Below are 17639 nucleotides of genomic sequence, written 5' to 3'. Positions count from 1 at the left end.
ATGGTGGTTTGGTGCTTAGAGCACAGAGCTTTAGTGCACAGAGCGCGGTGCATTCGTGCAGAGAGTGTTGGTGCACAGAGCACTGAGCAGAGCATGGTGCTTTGGTGCACAACGTGCATTGCACAGCGCATGGTGTTGTGATGTAGAGAGCACTGTGCATGGTGCATTGGCTCACAGCTGCTGTGCGTGGTGCAGCATCAATGCAAAGAGCATGTAGTTTGCTGATGATACAAAGTCGGGAGGACTGGCTGACACGCCTGAAGGCTGTGCTGCCATTCAGCGAGACCTGGACAAGCTGGAGAGCTGGGCAGTAAGAAACCGGATGAGGTTCAACAAAAGCAAGTGTAGGGTCTTACACCTAGGGAGGAATAATTGCATGCACCAATACAGGCTGGGGGATGAGCTGTTGGAGAGGAGCTCTGCAGAGAGGGACCTGGGCGTCCTGGTGGACGACAGGTTGGCCATGAGCCAGCAGTGTGCCCTCGTGGCCAAAAAGGCCAATGGCATTCTGGGGTGCATTAAGAAGAGCGTGTCCAGCAGGTTGAGGGAGGTGATCCTCCCCCTCTACTCTGCCCTGGTAAGGCCTCATCTGGAGTACTGTGTCCAGTTCTGGGCTCCCCAGTACAAAAAAGACAGGGATCTCTTGGAAAGAGTCCAGCGGAGGGCCACAAAGATGGTGAAGGGCCTGGAGCATCTCCCCTATGAAGAAAGAGTAGTACGTGGAGACAGGACGAGGGGAAACGGACATAAGCTGCAGCACAGGAAGTTTTGCACGAATGTGCGTAAGAACTTCTTCACGGTGAGGTGACGGAGCACTGGAACAGGCTGCCCAGGGAGTTGTGGAGTCTCCTTCTCTGGAGATATTCAAGTCTCGCCTGGACGCCTACCTGTGCGACCTGGTGTAGGGAACCTGCTTTGGCAGGGGGGTTGGTCTCGATGATCTCTAGAGGTCCCTTCCAACCCCTACAATTCTGTGATTCTGTGATGTGCACAACGTGTGGTGCTTTGCTGCACTGAATGCAGCGCACAGTGCGAGGTGACGGTGCATTTGGCACACTGCATGGGTGCACAAGAGCTGGATGCATTGGTGCACAGTGCATTGGTGCACAGGGCACGGTGTATGGAGCATGGCTGCGTGGCACACGGTGCACTGAGCACAGCATATGGTGCACGGGGCATGGTGCACACAGCACAGAGCACACTGCAGGGCACAGGGCATGGTACACAGGGCACGGGGCATTGGTGCACAGAGCACAGCCTGGCTCATTAAAGTAACACTGTTTTATTTTTTTTTTTCTATTGCACATAATTCAATTGCCAGGACAATCAGTGAACACCCCCAGAATTCCTCTTTGTCCCCATAGAAGCAAGCAAAAAAAAGCAAAAAGGAGCAGTGGCACCACAGTGACAGCCCACTGAACACCGAGCTACCCGTGCACAAATGGCTGGTGGATAATGTTGGGGACTTTGAGCTGAAATTGCTTTTTGTCCTCAGTTTTGCAGCCTTGGATCCAAGCAACATCCATGCAGCAAACCCTTTGGCATTGTCCCCGTGGAGCCACGTGCATAAAGGGAAAGTTGGGGGAATAATCCATCGCCCCCAGCGCCGAAAGGGAAATGCAGGTGTGCAATTCAAGCCTTCTGCAGGTCCTCGGGGCCAAAGGAGAGTGGCAGGAGCTCCTGTAGAGTCTTCACAATGTAGGTGCCATCGGGTTTGGTCAGGTAGAGGTCCCAGTCTGTGCCAAACTGCAGGAGGAGAGGGGGAGAGAGGCTCAATGGGGAATCCATGCTTCTTCCCCAGCAGGCTGCAGCACCCACAGCCACACCAGCAACTGCTGGGCTCCTCAGTTTGTTCAGCCCAGAGCAGAGGAGGTGGAGGGGAGGTCCCGTGGTGGCCTGCAGCTCCTTGTGGCCCTACAGCTCCTCGTGGCAGCCTGCAGCCCTCAGCATGGCAGGGACCCCACTCACCTCTCTCATCACCTGTCTGCAGGCTCCGCAAGGTGTGATGAAGTCTGCCATGTCGCTGCCAAAAAGAGAACCACATCAGGCTAAGTTCCACTCCACCCCAAAACCCAAAGGGAGTAAAGACCTCGAAACCCAAAGAGATTCCCCCAAACCCAAAGGGATCGTCCCAAAATCAAACGCGGAACCAATCCAAAAAAGAAAGGGATCACCCAAAACCCAATGGGATCACCCAAAACATCAATAGGCACCTCCCCAAAGCCCAAAGGAATTGCCAAAATCCTCAAGGGAGCAACACACCAAAACCCAAAGGCATTTCACAAAACCTAAGGGTATCACCCAAAACCCAAAAAGGGCACCACTCCAAAACCCAAAAGGAGTAACATCACAAAATCCAAAGAGATTCCCCCAACCCAAAGAGATCACCCAAAACTCAAAGGGATTTCCCAAAACCTAAGGGTATCAACCAAAACCCAAAGGGGGCACCACCACAAAACCCAAAGGGACTGCCTCATAATCAAATGGGGAATCACCCCAGAATTAAAGGGGTAACCATCCCAAAAAAACAAAGGGATCACCCAAAACCCAAAGGAATTGCCAAAAATCCAAAGGGAGTAACACTCGAAAACCCAAAAGGGTTCCCCAAAACCCAATGGGACTGCCCAAAAATCAAAGGGAGAACCACCCCATAAAACAAACCAATCAGCCAAAACCCAAAAGAGGCACCACCCCAAAAGGAAACACAACACCAAAAACCCAAAGGAACCACCCAAAACCCAAAGGAGGCATCACCCTAAACCCCAAAGAGTGACAGGGCCTCACCTGGCAATGGCCATGGCCCTGAACCTTGTGTGTCCCTCGGAGATGGCTTTCTGGATGGCGATGCGCTCAGCACACATCCCAAGGCTGTAGCAGGCATTCTCCACGTTGCACCCTATGGGGAAGCATCAACACCACTCACCACCCCTCGCTTGGTGAGAACCCTTCAAACGTAGCCCATCCTGGGCTCCGGCCAATGCATGTCTCCTTTCCATGGTTTATTTCCCATATTTTCCTAGTCATGGTTCTTCCGGTGACTACAGCTGGTAGGGAGCATGGGGAAGGGTTGTGGCACCCACCTGGAAGACCTCAAAACCTAAAGGGAAAACCACTCCAAAAAGGAAAGAGATCACCCCAAAATCAGAGGGGGAAACACTTCAAAAATCAAAGGGATTTCTCCATAGTCAAAGGGGGAACCACCCCAAAATTAAAAAGGAACTAGTCTAAAAAAGGATTGCCCAAAAACCAAAGAGGGAAGTATGCCAAGGAGCAAAGGGATTGCCCAAAAGTCAAAGGGGACACCGACCCAAAAAGCAAAGGGAACACCCAAACAGTAAAGGGATCGCCCAAAAAGAAAAGGAGGAACTACCTCAAAACCTAAAGGGTGAAACACTCCAAAAACCAAAGGAATCACCCAAAACCCAAAGGGAGCACCACCACAGCACCCAAACGGATCAGCCCAAAATCAAAGGGGGGAGCACCTCAAAAAGCAAAGAGTGAACCACCTCAAAACCTAAAGGTGCAACACTCCAAAAACAAAAAGGATTGCCCAAAACCCAAAGGGAGAACCACTCAAAAACCCAAAGGCACTGCCCCAAAATCATAGCGGGAACCACCAAAATCCAAAGGGAGAACCACCCAAAAACCCAAAGGATTTGCCCCAAAACTATAGGGGGAACCACCTCAAAAACCAACAGGATTTCTTAAAACCCACAGGAGGAACCGCCCCAAAGCCCAAAGGAAGCACTACACCCCAAAAAAAACCACAAAGAGATTGCTAAAAACACAAAGCAAATGCCACCCCAAACCCAAAGGGACCAACACCCTAAAACCTCAAGAGATCGCCCAAAGTCTCCACCACCCCAAAACCCACAGGGCTCAAGCCAAACCCAAAACAGTCAGCACCCCAGAAACCCATAGTGGGCATCATCCCAGGACCCAAAGCAATCTCCCAGAACCCAAACGGGCCACCATCCCATAACCCCAAGGCGACATCTCACCGGAGAATATCTCCCCGCCGGCGGTGAGCAGCGCGGCGCCCACGGGGAAACGGCTGTAGGGGCAGTAAGCACAATCTTTGGCCTCACGGCAGCGGCGAAGCAGCAGCTGTAGGCACTCACTGCCCTCCATGCCTGCACTGCCTGCCCCACACGATGACGCCGACGTGGTTAAACATTTCCCCGAACGCAACGCCCCGTCGGGATAACGCCCCACGCGTGCGCCGGGCATCATCCCCAACCTCGAGGTATTGGGATCAGGGTGGAGGTTGAGCTCTCTCTGAGCCTGCTTTCTCATTTTATTTATATATATTAATATAAATACTAATTTTTCTAGCAATTTTTCTATGCGTTTTGCTTTTTCTGTCTGTGCTAAGCTGGGGTGTTTTCTCACACCGCCTTGTTTTCTTTCCTCCCCAGCAGGAATTTGGTGCCGGGAACATCCTGGGGGGAGAGGTCAAAAGGAAGAAAACCATTGGGTCGCAAACAAGAAATAGCACATTTCCCCCTTAGCCCCCCCCTCCTAGTTTCTCATTGACAGCCAACACACAGCAGGGGAAGCGGATGGGAAGTCTCCCTGACGCTGCTTTCCCCTGCTGCTGCACAATCCTATTGCTGAGTGCAGATAAGGACTGGTCTGCACCATCCCAGGAAGTGGTCACGTCTCCCCTGTGTGGCTGAGCACCATTTCCCATCCCTGATATCCCCATACACAGGGATAATAGGACGATCGCCTTCCTAGTTCCTCGTTCACTCTGAAACCTAATGATGGCAATGGGAAAAAAGGTTTTTTTATAGTCAAAATCACCTGCACCCCTGTGCTATTTGCAGAACTCAAAGGAGGCACCACCCCAAAAGGCAAAGGGATCACATGGAATGCAAAGGGAGGGCCACCTGAAAACCTAAAGGGTGCAACACAACAAAAAATAAAGGGATCGCCCAAACCACAAAGGGGGAACCACCCCAAAACCCAAAGGGATCGCCCAAAACATTAAGGAGGCACCAGCCCAAGAATCTAAGAAATCACCCAAAAACCAATGGAAATACCACCACACCAGAACCTATAGGGGACAGCACTTCAAAACCCCCAGGAATCACCCCAAAATCAATGAGGGATCCACCCAAAAACCCAAAGGGATTGCCCCAAAAAACAAAGGGATCACCGAAAACCCAAAGGGAGCATCACCCTAAACTGCAAAGGAATCATCCAAATCCCAAAGAGAGTAACACCCCAAAACCCAAAGAGACCAACCAAAACCCAAAGGAGGCACCACCCCAAAACCCAAAGGAGGAACCACCCCAAAAAATAAAGAGATTGTTCAAAAAGCAGAGAGAGAACCACCAAACACCCAAGGGGTTGCCCAAAACCCAAATGGGGCACAACCCAAAACCTAAAGCAATAGCTCAAAGGGACTAATAGCCCAACAGCAAAATGGATCACTCCAAACCCCAAAGGATTGCCCCGAACTCACAGTGGACTCCACCCCAAAACCCCAAAGGAATAGCTTGAAACCCAGAGGGAGTAACACCCCCAAAAAACAAAGGGATCAAGCAAAACTCACAGGGGGCAACACCCCAAAACCCAAAGGAATTGCTCCAAGCCCAAAGGGAGTAACACGTCAACACCCAAAGGGACTGCCCAAAAGCCAAAGGGATCAAGCAAAACCCAAAGGGAGCAATACCCCAAAAACAAAGGAATTGCCCCAAAATCAAAGGGAGAACCATATGAAAAAAGAAACAGAAGGATCACCCCAAACCCAAAGGGGGCAGCACCCCAAAATCCAAAGGGATCTCCCCAAAATTGAAAGGGAAACCACCCCAAAAACCAAAGGGATCTCCTCAAAATCAAAGGGGGAACTACTACAAAAACCAAAGGGATGTCCCCAAACCCAAAAGGGGCAGCACCCCAAAACTCAAAGGGGGCTGTACCCCAAAACCCAAAGGGATCACCCCAAAATCAAAGGAGGAAACCACTACAAAACCCAAAGGGATCTCTTGAAACCCAAAAGAAGCTGCACCCCAAAACCCAAAGGGATCTCCCCAAAATCAAAGGGGAAACTACCACAAAAACCCAAAAGGATCTCCCCAAAATCAAGGGGAGAACCACCCCAAAACCCAAAGGGATGTCCCCAAAATCAAAGGGGGAACTACTACAAAAACCAAAGGGATCTCCTCAAACCCAAAGGGGGCTGCTCCCCTAAACCCAAAGGGTTCTCCCCAAAATCAAAAGGAGGATCACCCCAAAACCCAAAGGGATCTCATCAAAATCAAAGAGGGCAGCACTCCAAGACCCAAAGGGGTGTCCTCAAAATCAAAGGGAGAACCACTACAAAAACCAAAGGGATCTCTCCAAAATCAAAGAGAGAATTATCATAAAAACCAAAGGGGGCACAACCCCAAAACCCAAAAGGATCTCCCCAGAATCAAAGGGAGAACCACTGCAAAACCCAAAGGGATCTCCCCAAATCCATAGGGGGCTGCACCCCAAAACCCAAAGGGATCTCCCCAGAATCGTTAGCAGCAGGGAGCACCGCTGGGGCTGCTCTTTGGGCTCTGCACTCTGCAGGGGCTGCTCTCTCTCCCCGTAGCGGAGCAGCACATCTCCCGCCGGCAGCAGCAGCTCAGCAGCATCCCTCCGTGTGCGCCGATGCATTCTCCCTCCTCTCCACGCTTTGGGCTGCGCGCGGCGGCTGCCTGCACGCCCGGGGAGGTGGAGCAGAGCTCCGTTCTGCAGCAGCAGCATCATTGCATCCTCACCCAGAGCATCCCGCTGGGGACCGGCCTTTGGGAACGGGACACGGGGACAGACCCTCGGGTAGGGATCCGGATACGGCAGCGAGGTGATGCTGCCCTGGCGCCGCAGCAAGTTCGTGCTGGTGGAAAACGAACGTAAGTGCAAAGGGAAAAGCTTGGGGCCAGGGTTGGGCTATGCCTCGTTGCTGGCCGGCTTCCTGCGCTCCTGCCCCGATCTGTTGCCCGAATGCCCCTTGGAGAGGTTGGGTTCTGTGTTTGGAGGCCGCCGGCAGAAAGTGGAGCTGAACAAGGAGGATCCCACCTACACCGTGCGCTACCTGGGTAATGCAGTCACGCTGCACGCCAAAGGAGAGGGATGCACCGAGGAGGCGGTGGGGAAAATATGGGCCAAAAGCGACGCGGGCGCCGGTGGGGCCAAGATGAAGCTGACCTTAGGGCCGCACGGCATCCGCATGGCACCGGGTGAGAAGGGTGCCCGGAGGTCGGGCCACGCATACCTGCTGCACCGCATCACCTATTGCACAGCCGACCGCCGGCACCCCAAGGTTTTTGCGTGGGTTTACCGGCACCAGGTGAAGAACAAAGCCGTGGTGCTGCGCTGTCACGCCGTCCTCGTCCCCAAAGCCGCCACCGCGCGTGCCATGGCCCTGCTCCTCTTCCAGACCTCCGCTTCAGCCTTTGACGAATTCAAGAGGCTCAAAAGGCAGAACGATGGCCGTCGTCTCCAGCAGCAGCTCCTGGGTGAAGCCATCGTCCCCTTGGTGCCCCTGCGCAGGCTGCTCAATGCCAAGTGTCCCTACCGCCCGCCGGCCGAGCGCGCCCGCTGCGCCCCACGGCTCAGCTCCATCCTGGAGGAGGACGAGGAGGAGACGGGGGGCACGTGGGGGGACGGGGGTCCCACCGTGGTCTCTTTGGCCAGTGAGATGCGGGGGTGCAGCTTGCGTGGCCCAAGGGCCCCCATATGCTGAGCATCTCCGTTGGCATCCACTGCTTTGGCCACACCGGGTGCCCTCGGGACACAGCTGGACAATAGGGCTACGTCCCTAGCTCTCAAGGGGGGGATACCTGGATCCCCCATCCCTTTCCTGGAAATAAACCCAATCTGTGTTTTCTGCCTGTGACAGCGCCTGTCTCTCACCAGCCTGGAAGACTCGCGATGGTTTGTTGCTTTTCTATTTTGTATTTACCCTTTTTTTTTTTACTCTTCTCGGGGTAAAATTTCCACCCTGGGGGAGATGGGAAGGAGGGGGGGGGGAGTTCTGCACCTTCCATGCTATTCCACGTCGAGTGATGCTCATATTGCCATGGCAACATGAGGGTTTAAATAGAGCAGGCCCACGCTCTGGGGGGGGCGGCAGTGGGGACCCCAGGCCTGAAGCTGGGTGGCAAAGGCAGCCCAGAGAACCTAAATCCCTGGAATTTTACCCAAAATGGTTTATTTTCACCCAGTTCCTGCTCTCCCTGTCCTGACAGGAGCAGCAATGCGAGGTCACAGTGGAAGGAGCTGAATAAATGGGGTGGTGGGAGGGGGAACAAGGGGCACCGCTGCCCCACAGCCTGAGGAAGGGGATGCATCACTGGGATGGGGTTTGGCTGAGCTCCCCCCACACACAACAGCCAGGGAGAGGACAGGCTGTGGTCCTGATTCCCTCTCTGAACTTTGGGGGCTGGCATCTGGCCAGCATCTGCCCCCACAAAGGGCTCTATGGGGCTGGGGTTTGAGATAACTGCCCCCCAAAAGCACTATGGGGACGAGATTTGGGCTAACACCTCTAAATACAAACCTGTGGAGCTTAGACATAGCCTGCATCCTGCAGAATCCTGGGGTGAAAGACAGGGATTTGGGCCTCTAAGGCTGAGATATAGGCTAATCCCTCCCAAAAGGTGCCACAGGGCTGGAATTTAGCTTGTCCACGTCCAAAATCCTGGGGGTGAGAGTATGGTATTCAGGATAAACCCACCTCAAAGGCCCCACGGGGCTGGGATATGGGCTATCCTGCCCTAAAATCCCATGGTAAAAGGCTGAGATTTGAGTTAAACCCACCCCAAAAACCCAGTGGGGCTGGGATTTGGGTTAATCTGACCCCCAAAAAGCCCTGTGAGGCTGAGATTCGAACAATTTCCTCCAATTAAAGTGCAGTGGGGCTGGGATTTGGACTAACACCTCCACAAAGCATCACAGGGCCAGGATTTAGCCTCTCACCTTCCAAAATCCTGTTGGTTGAACGCCGAGATTTGGATTAAACCCACCCCAGAGACCCCGTAGAGTTCGGCCAAACCTTCCCAAAGCGCTGTGGGGCTACAGTGGGGCTCTATCAGCCCACCACCCCGCCTGGAAACCCTCCATCCATTTCTCGGAGGACCGCGCACTCTATGGTAACGGCCCGCTGTATGATAGAGCGCCTCGCGCTGTACGCCATCAATGACGTCATCACTCCGCGCCGCGCGGTTGCCTCGGTAACGGCGGCGATGGAAGGCGGCGGGCGGCCCTCGGCCTTGCAGGCCGCGCTGCTGGCGGCCGGCACGGGGCTGACCGCGCTGTTCTACTCGGTGTATCGGCAGCAGGCCCGTCTCGCTCGCGGCCTGCAGGTGGGTACGGGAGCTCTGGAGCTGGGTTGCGGCCTGCTGCCGGCTGCGGTGGCCGCTTCGGCCTTAGGCCGCGGCCTGCTCCCGGGTCTGGGTCTTGCGGCTGATCCTTCCGTTCCATAGGGCGCCCGGAGGCTGCGGCTGGACGGGGAGCTGCGGGCCGTGCTGCTGGAGGCGCCGGGCCGCTGCGTGCCCTATGCTGTCATCGAAGGTATTGGCATGGCAAAACCCTGGGCCTCTTTCCCCACTGCCTCTTTGGTTCAACCGTTTTTGCCCAAAATCTGACATTTTTCACCAAAAAAATCTTCCTGTGTGCAGGTCGTGGCAGTAACAGTAATGGGGGGCACGGAGGAAGAAGCTGAGGAATTGGGGCTGTGCTGGGTTGGGGCATCACTGCCCTGCAGCAGTGGGGAGGGGGATGCAGGCTCCTCCTTTGCAGCCCCACAGAGATGGGGTTGGGGTGAAGTGCCCCCCAAAAACAGCACCCAGGGAGGGGACAGATGTGGTCTGATTCCTTCCAAATTTCAGAGGGGCAAATGCCAGCCCTAACAGAGGGCTCTGTGGCACTGGGACTTAGGCTAGGGCTAATTCCTTCCATATGCACTGCGGGCTGGGGTTTGGACTAGCATCCCTAAAAACAAATCTATGGAGCTTAGATATAGCCTGCTTCCTGCAAAACCATGGGGTGAAAGACTGGGATTTGGTCTAAACGTACCCCAAAGGCCCTGAGTGGCTGGGGTTGGGGCTAATCCCTCCCTAAAGATGCCACAGGGCTGGGATTTAGCCTCTCCCCTTCCAAAATTCTTGGGGATGGGATTATGGAATTTAGGCTAAACCCACCCCAAAGGCCCGGTGGGGTTGGGATTTGGGTTAATCTGACCCTTGCAAAAGCTCCACAAGGCTGTTATTTGAGCTATTCCCCACCAAAAAAGCCCTGTGAGGGTGGTATTTGGGCTATTTCTCCCCCTAAAAAAGTACAGTGGGGCTGAGATTTGAGATAAGGCCTCCACCACCTCCACAAGACACATTTGGGCTAGGATTTAGCCTGTCTAAAACCTTGGGAGTGAAAGACTGGAATTTGAGATAAACATATCCCAGAGCCCTGTGGGGCTGAGTTTTAGGGGCAAAAAAACCAAAGCACTTTAGGGCTGGAATTTGAGCTAATCTTCCCCCACAAAAAAAAAAAAAGAGACTTGCACCACAGCTCAAGCCCTCCACATGTTCCAGGCGTGGTGCGCACTGTCAAGGACACCCTGAGCAGCCAGTTTGTGGAGAACTGCAAGGGCGTTGTGCAGAGGCTGACACTGCAGGAGCACAAGATGGTGTGGAACCGAACGACTCACCTCTGGTACGTACCCATAGAACCATGGGAAATCCTAAGTTGGAAGGAACCCATAAGAATCACCAAATCCAGCACTTGGCTCCACAGAGGAACGCCTCACATCTGAACCCTACGTCTGAGAGCAGTGTTCCAACACTCCTTGAGCTCTGGCAGCTCAGGGCCGTGCCCATTGCCCCACACATATGGAACCTGGAGGCCACCCCAAGCAGCTGACTCAAGCATCATTGCACTGCACTGAGCAGCCCAACAAAGCTCTTCCAACAGGAAGCTCTTCCCACCGCACTGCAACTCATCACAGCTGTGAAGGTGATGAGCATTGGATGGGTTTAGCTGCCCAAGAGCTTTCCCTGTGACAGTAGAAGGTTTTGCATGAGGGACACCACGAGGACACAGGCAGCATGACAAATATTGCTGTGTTGACAGCTGTGGTGTTTCCCTGCTGCTTGGCGTTTTGTGGTATCATTGAATGGCTTAAATTGGAGGGAACCTTAAAGATTATCAAGCTCCTGGGTAGATCAGGCCCCACCCAACCCAGCCTGGATTGCCAGTGTGGAAGCACTAATGCTTGTTTTATCCCCAGGAATGACTACGAGAAGATCATCCACCAGAGAACCAACACCACTGCCTTCAACCTGGCCCCGCTGGAGGACGGCGCCGGCGTCGCCGTGAGGGTGATGAAACCACTGGAGGCCGCCGAGCTCAGCCTGGAGACGGTACATGAGAAATTCCACCCCTCAGTGCAATCCTTCCCTGATGTCATCGGGCACTACATCAGCGGGGAGCGCCCGAAAGGCATCCAGGAGACAGAGCAGATGCTGAAGGTGGGAGCGGCGCTGACTGGCGTTGGGGAGCTGGTGCTGGACAACAACACCATCAAGCTGCAGCCACCCAAGCAGGGCTTGCGCTACTACCTGACCAGCGCCGATTTCGATGCTTTGCTGAAGAAACAGGAATCGAGTGCCAAGCTTTGGAAGATCCTGACCATCCTTTTTGGTTTCAGCACGTGTGCCGTTCTCTTCTTCCTCCTGAGGAAGCAGTACAGGCACCACCGGGAGAGGCAGCACCTCAAGCAGATGCAGGAGGAATTCAGGCAAGCGCAGGAGCGGCTGATGCGCGAAGTGAACGCTGAGGGTGGAGAGATGCTGAAAAATGCCTGTGTCATCTGCCTGAGCAGTGCCAAATCCTGTGTCTTCCTGGAGTGTGGGCACGTCTGCTCCTGCAGTGAGTGCTACCGAGCCCTCCCAGAGCCCAAAAGGTGCCCCATCTGCAGACAGGCCATCATCAGGGTGGTTCCCCTGTACAACAGCTAAAGCGCCGTGGCTCAGGGGGCTTTTTTTTTGGAGGGCTCCCTCTCAATGAGGGTTTGCTTGCAGCCTGCCCCTCTTGCTGCTGGGGTGGTTGGATTGCAGGAGATGAAAGGACTGGGGAAGGGGGAGGGAGCTGGAGGGGAGCTGGGCTTGAAAATGATTGCAGGTGCTCAGGGTTCACATGGTGCTCCTGGAGGCAAAATCAGTTTGTTTCTGCAATACCCTGGTGATAAAAAAAACTCTGTTAAAAGACATGAGGAGTCCTGAGGCTGCGCAGTGTGGGCAGTGCTGCTGCCTAGCAGCTCCTCCAGCTGGCTGAGCTGGGGGTCAGAAGAGCTTCTGCTTCATGCCAGTGGTTTTGTGATAAATGGTGAATACAGGCAAGGAGCAGCGTTTCCATCATCCCCTCCTGCCGGCACTGCCAGGGGCTGCACTTTGGCCACACGTGATTGTGTCATGCCACAATGTGGGAATCGGGACACGGCAGCGCTCTGGTTGATTTCTGCAGCGGGGTTTGGGCTGGGGTACGGGACAGGTTGTAATAAAACCGACTGAAAAACGTGTTTGTCCTGGCTTGTTCCATCCCTGCAACCCTGAGGGCGCTGCCTTCCTCTGCTCCCGCTGCATTCCGCGAGCTGTAAGAAGCAGCATCCACCCCAGAGAGCCCGCCAGGCCGGGGGCTCTCCCCTTCTTCTTCGAGGGGTCTGAGGTTGGAGCAGGATGAGGAGAAAATCTGCGGCAGAACCCGAAGGCAGGGCCGCATCCAGCCGGGCTGCAGGTGGCGGTGCGCTCCCGCTGCGGGAGGAGGCGGAAAAAAAGCAGAAATAGCAAAAATCCGCAGGGACGGCGGCGCGTCTCCTTCCCTTCTCCCGCTGCCATCAATCCATCACCCCGCGGCGCGCTCGGCAGCACCGGGTGAGCCCAGGCTCTTCCCCGGCGCCACAGACGCAGGAGGGGATTCTTTTCTTACCCCGTGCAGCACCAAAAAGCCGTTTTTTCCACCTAAACCCCGTGCGGGTCCTGCGATGGGGGCTGTAGGGAACGCAGCCATCCCCGCAGCGCCCAAAATAAGCTCCTGGGGGCTGCGCTGCCCCCGCTGCCTTTTGCCTCCTGTTCCCCAGCTTCCCCCGCGGGATGCTGGGCGCAGACGCAGCGTTATGCAAGGAGCTGGCAGCGGGGCTCTGCGGCTGCGTTCCCAGCGAGCCCCAGTCCCAAAAACACGGGAACCCCGGCCTTCACCTGCCCCAAAATGAGCTGTTCTGCCCCCAGACGAGCTAGAGTCCCTGTTGGTTGCGTAGAGACGGTGCGAGCCCGCTTCGTGCAAACCGACTTTTTGTTGCCATCCCTGCTTTTTGCAGGGGTTGCACCGAGAATGTGCCGGGGATGCAGCACTGCCCCAAAACTGTACCTCACCCCGTGCCTGTGCTGGTTTGCTTTGTCAAAAAATAATTCCCTCTGCAGCCACCGGGCAGAAAGATCCGTGTGAGCTGGGAAAGGTGGGTGTGGGGACATGGCACAGGGATGCTGTATGGGGACATGGCACAGGGACGCTGTATGGGGACGTGGCATGTGGATGTGGCACAGGGATGTGGCATGGGGACATGGCATGGGGACATTACACTGTGACACACTACCAGGACGTGACATGGGGGCATGGCAGAGGGGCACAGCACAGGAACGTGGCATGGGAACACAGTGCAGGGTCACGGCAAGAGGACATGGCATGAAGACATGGCACAGGTACACAGTGCAGTGACATGGCACAGGGACATGGCATGGGGACACAGTAGAGGGCACAGGGACAAGGCATGGAGACGTGGCATGCAGACACAGTACAGGGCCATGGTGTGGGGGTCGTGGTGTGGGGATGCAGTACAGGGACATGGCACAGGGAGGGCACGGTGTGGGTATGTGATATGGGGACATGACACAGGGATATGGCATGGGGACACGGCACAGGGGCATGGCACAGAGACACAGCACGAGGACGGGGCATGGGGACGTGGTATGAGGACAGGGCATGGGGACCCAGCACGGAGACACGGCATGGGGACACAGCACGGGGAGGTGGTATGGGGACATGGCATGGGGACAAGACACAGAGGCACGGCATGGGGACGCGGCACGGGGAGATGCCATGGAGATACGTCATGGGGACGCGGCACGGGGACACAAATGGGTCCACGACACGGGGACAGGCACGCTCCCACGGGCAGCGCAGAGCAGCGCCGGGCTCCCTGGGTCGGTTCCGGGGCATCAGCCCCTCCCGGCTCGGGGGATCCCCGCACCCTCCGGGAGGGGTTAGGGGGTGGGGGGTTGGGGAGGGGGACCGGCCCATCCCGGGGGCGTTCCCGAGCCGCCCCGCCCCGCTCCCGCCCCCCGCTCCTCTATCGCCGCCGCCACCGATTCCGCCGCCGCGGGACCGCCGGAGCCGCGGGCAGCGCCGGGCGGGCAGCGCCGGGATGTGACGGGGCGGCCGCCCCGCTCCGCCGAGCCGCAGCCCCAGGGGGGCTCGGGACCCCCCGCGGCCCGGGAGGCTGTCGGGGGGGGGGGGCGGCGCCGGGCCCCCCTCTGCCACCGCCACCACCGCCGCCCCGGCCATGGCGGAGGGGCCGCCGTACGGCGGGGGGCAGCTGGCGGGGGGCGCGGCGGGGGGCGAGCTGCCCTTCCCCGTGCCCCTCCGCCACGGCCCCGACGCGCTGCTGGCGGCCGGGCAGGGCAAGCGGCCCCCCAAGCTGGGGCAGATCGGGCGCAGCAAGAGAGGTGGGTGAGCGGGGACGGTGATTGGGGTGCCCTGGGGAGAGACTGGGGTGGGGGGGAGCGCGTCAGCCTGAACCGGCAGCCCGGGGAAGCGGCTCATTCCGTAGCTGGGACTCCGGGGATGCTCGTCCTGCTCGCCACTATGGGGGGGAGGGCTCACTTTGCAGCGTTGGGATGCAGCACATCCTGCACCCTGGGATGCTCCCCGAGGTACCGGGGCTGAGCATCCCCTGCGGGACGCGATGCAATTAGTCCCACTCTGGGGACGTGCCCTAAGGTGCTCACCTTGCACCGAGCATCCTCGGGGACTCAGCACATCTCACACCCCGAGGACGCAGCACATCCCCGTATGAGCATCCCGTGTCCCCAGCTCATCCCTCCCCGGATCTGGCATCCCATGACCCCAATCCCTCCGCGGGTACCGGGCTCTGCCACACCGCGTTGACGGCCGTCCTTTTGTTTTCCCATTTTCCCCATCCTTCCAGTGGTTATCGAAGACGATAGGATCGACGATGTGCTGCAGAACCTCTCCGAAAAGGCCCCCCCCGGCGTGTAATGCCCCCTCGGGAGGGATTTCTGCTCTCTGAGGTTATCGGCCAAAATCCCAGCACCGCCGGCGCGAGGACGAGCGGCGCAGAATCCCCCAACCCGATGCGAAATTACACCTAAAAATAACAACAAGAACAAAAACCAAGAACAAAAAATCATCGTCGTCACCACTCCCCCCCCAGCTCCCAAATGCCCCCGATGCAGTTCTGCCGTGGGGCTGCCCCATGGGGGTCCCAACCCCCGCCGAAGCTGCGTTCAGGCGGTGGAACCCAAGCAGAGGTTCCCTTCCCGGCGCTCCGTTCGTTTCAGTTTTTAATTTGATGTCTTTGGATGTTGGCGAATGCTATAAACCTATAGATATCTCCGTTTCATTTCGGTCGCGTTTTGAGGTTGGCGGGGGGAAAGAAACTTTTATAAAGGGATGGGTTTGGGGATGGGGTGGGGGGGGAATGGGGTTTTTATTGACGGCGCTTGCACAAGGGAGCGATGGGAGGATGTCTATGGGGTCGCAGCTTTCCTTACAGCCATGCAGTGTGGTGTGGGTGACCTTCGTTTGGTTCATTTTTCTTCCCTCGTGGCATTTCCCTCTCTCTCATAGACCGTCTGTAAGGAAACGGATCAACGCCGACGGGAACTGCTGTAATCCGGAGTGCCAAAACGCAGGGCTCCGTCGGGCTCTTGTGGGGTTTTTCTTTCCTTCTCTTTTTAATTTTTAATTTTTAACTATTTCGCATGAGAAGCAAAAAAAAAAATATAAGAAAAAAAGAAGAAAAAAAAAGGGAAAAAAATATATATATATTCCCCTCTTGTGATGAGGGTGATTTTGTTGTATGTTTGCGGCTCGGAATGATGGAGCGTGGCCGGGTGTCCTCTCCTCCTTTATGGGAATATCGTGTCTGGTGCACTGTCCTCCACACACAGGGCTATTTCTGCAATGATGTACCAATAAAAAAGGAAAATGAGACAAAAGGCGGAATGCGCCCAGGCTGCTGTGCTTTGCTGAATAATTAATGGGTGTTAATATTCATCAGGGATGGGGTCATTGGGGTGATTGGTGGGAAAACACCTCCGGGGCTGGGGATGCGTTGATTGATTCAGTGTGAGGTGGATGGGATATGAGGATCCCAAAGGGTGGGGGGACCCCAAAAGGCTGGAGGACCCCAATAGTTCCTCAAATACGGGACCCCAGTAGTCCCCTTGGTTATGGTGAAGGGACCCTGAAAGGCTGGAGGATCCCAGTGGTCTTCCAGATGGTTGGGGACCCCAATAGTCCCCTTGGCTCTGAGTGGAGAGACCTCAAAAGGTTGGAGGACCACAATAGTTCCCCAAACTGGGGACCCCAGTAGTCCCGTTGGCTATGGGTGGAGGGATCCCAAAAGGTTGGAGGACGCCAATCATCCTTTAAATGGTTGGGGACCCCAATAGTCCCTTTGGTGATGGTGCAGGGGCCCCAAAAGGTTGGAGGACCCCAATCATCCCACAAACTGGGGAGCCCAGTAATCCCCTTGGTTATGGTGGAGGGATCTCAAAAGGTTTGAAGACCTCAGTAGTCCTCCAGATGGTTGGGGACCCCAATTGTTTGCTTGGCTATGGGGTCATCTTGCCCTACAGAGTCCAGGAGGTCCCCAAAACAGTGCTGTGATTGCACCCAGGTTCATAATCTGGAAGTTCCATTGGGTGATTTTGGCCACGATATTCACCTTTTTGGGGTTGGGATCAGGGCTTTCACTGGGACCGTCTTTGTCCCCCTGGGGGCTGACCCATGCAGGGCACTTCTGCTGTTTATTTCTTATTACTTCCAGCCCACGCAGCTTCCTACAGGTGTAGAACAGATGGGAAGATCAGATGAAACTTTCCCTTAAAAACTCTTATTGTAATTATTATAATTTAACCTCTCCGCACTGCATTTCCCATGGGTTCAGCCATGGCTGCAGCTGGGATGGGCTCAGCACTGTAGAAAACCCTACAGAAGGGAATCCACAGAAAACCCTAGACCACAGGAAATCCTACAGATGGATGGCACCTGCTTGGGTAGATGTACCAAAAAGCCCTCATTTTGCATGAAAATGGGGTCTGCCCTCCCTGATTGTTGGATACATCTGCCCATTTCCTTTTCCTATACCCAAATTCCCCAAAGCCAGGAGGAGCTGGGAGGAAGCAGAGCCCAGTGCTGAGCACAGCGCGATCCTGCAGAGCCCCAGAGCCGCTGCCATGCATCTTTCATGTGCCATAAATAAGTAATGGGGCGGGCAGCAGCGGGGCCAGGAAGGGGGGAGAGCAGTGCTGGAGGAGTGAGCGTGGTGCCAAACCCCGCAGCGCTCATAGGAGGACGATCCCACACCC

The 17639-nt window shown here is 55.7% G+C and overlaps 4 protein-coding genes across 4 annotated transcripts; 3 read left to right on the top strand and 1 right to left on the bottom strand.

Annotated features, from left to right (window-relative positions):
- Positions 1–1263: 1263 nt before the first annotated feature.
- Positions 1264–5783, bottom strand: CDA (cytidine deaminase). The gene is made up of 4 exons (XM_085242484.1): positions 4002–5783; positions 2785–2896; positions 1969–2023; positions 1264–1746 (listed from the first exon to the last, which is right to left on the bottom strand). The coding sequence occupies exons 1-4, from the start codon at positions 4294–4296 to the stop codon at positions 1633–1635; spliced, it is 576 nt and encodes a 191-aa protein (XP_085098610.1). The 5' UTR covers positions 4297–5783; the 3' UTR covers positions 1264–1632.
- Positions 5784–6509: 726 nt separating this feature from the next.
- Positions 6510–7888, top strand: FAM43B (family with sequence similarity 43 member B). The gene has a single exon (XM_003212297.5). It carries the CDS (start codon positions 6842–6844, stop codon positions 7718–7720), a length of 879 nt encoding a protein of 292 aa, XP_003212345.1. The 5' UTR covers positions 6510–6841; the 3' UTR covers positions 7721–7888.
- A 1287-nt stretch (positions 7889–9175) lies between these two features.
- On the top strand, positions 9176–12546 carry MUL1 (mitochondrial E3 ubiquitin protein ligase 1). The gene is made up of 4 exons (XM_010722947.4): positions 9176–9341; positions 9462–9549; positions 10566–10686; positions 11261–12546. The coding sequence occupies exons 1-4, from the start codon at positions 9222–9224 to the stop codon at positions 11988–11990; spliced, it is 1059 nt and encodes a 352-aa protein (XP_010721249.2). The 5' UTR covers positions 9176–9221; the 3' UTR covers positions 11991–12546.
- A 1787-nt stretch (positions 12547–14333) lies between these two features.
- On the top strand, positions 14334–16265 carry CAMK2N1 (calcium/calmodulin dependent protein kinase II inhibitor 1). Its single transcript, XM_085242485.1, has 2 exons — positions 14334–14750; positions 15233–16265. Exons 1-2 carry the CDS (start codon positions 14588–14590, stop codon positions 15301–15303), a joined length of 234 nt encoding a protein of 77 aa, XP_085098611.1. The 5' UTR covers positions 14334–14587; the 3' UTR covers positions 15304–16265.
- Positions 16266–17639: the final 1374 nt, after the last annotated feature.

This window comes from Meleagris gallopavo, chromosome 23, assembly GCF_905368555.1.
Source record: "Meleagris gallopavo chromosome 23, MGAL_WU_HG_1.1, whole genome shotgun sequence".
NCBI lineage: Eukaryota > Metazoa > Chordata > Aves > Galliformes > Phasianidae > Meleagris > Meleagris gallopavo.
The sequence above is the reverse complement of the archived record's forward strand: the minus strand, read 5'-3'. Positions and strand labels throughout refer to the sequence as shown.

Coding starts and splice junctions, on each gene's coding strand:
- CDA (XM_085242484.1), bottom strand. CDS start 4,296: ATGAGAAAGCAGGCTCAGAGAGAGCTCAACCTCCACCCTGATCCCAAT. Junction 2,024..2,784: donor AGGGCCATGGCCATTGCCAG/GTGAGGCCCTGT, acceptor TCTTTTTGGCAG/CGACATGGCAGACTTCATCA. Junction 1,747..1,968: donor GCAGACAGGTGATGAGAGAG/GTGAGTGGGGTC, acceptor CTCCTCCTGCAG/TTTGGCACAGACTGGGACCT.
- FAM43B (XM_003212297.5), top strand. CDS start 6,842: ATGCTGCCCTGGCGCCGCAGCAAGTTCGTGCTGGTGGAAAACGAACGT.
- MUL1 (XM_010722947.4), top strand. CDS start 9,222: ATGGAAGGCGGCGGGCGGCCCTCGGCCTTGCAGGCCGCGCTGCTGGCG. Junction 9,342..9,461: donor GTCTCGCTCGCGGCCTGCAG/GTGGGTACGGGA, acceptor TCCGTTCCATAG/GGCGCCCGGAGGCTGCGGCT. Junction 10,687..11,260: donor AACCGAACGACTCACCTCTG/GTACGTACCCAT, acceptor TTTTATCCCCAG/GAATGACTACGAGAAGATCA.
- CAMK2N1 (XM_085242485.1), top strand. CDS start 14,588: ATGGCGGAGGGGCCGCCGTACGGCGGGGGGCAGCTGGCGGGGGGCGCG. Junction 14,751..15,232: donor GATCGGGCGCAGCAAGAGAG/GTGGGTGAGCGG, acceptor CCATCCTTCCAG/TGGTTATCGAAGACGATAGG.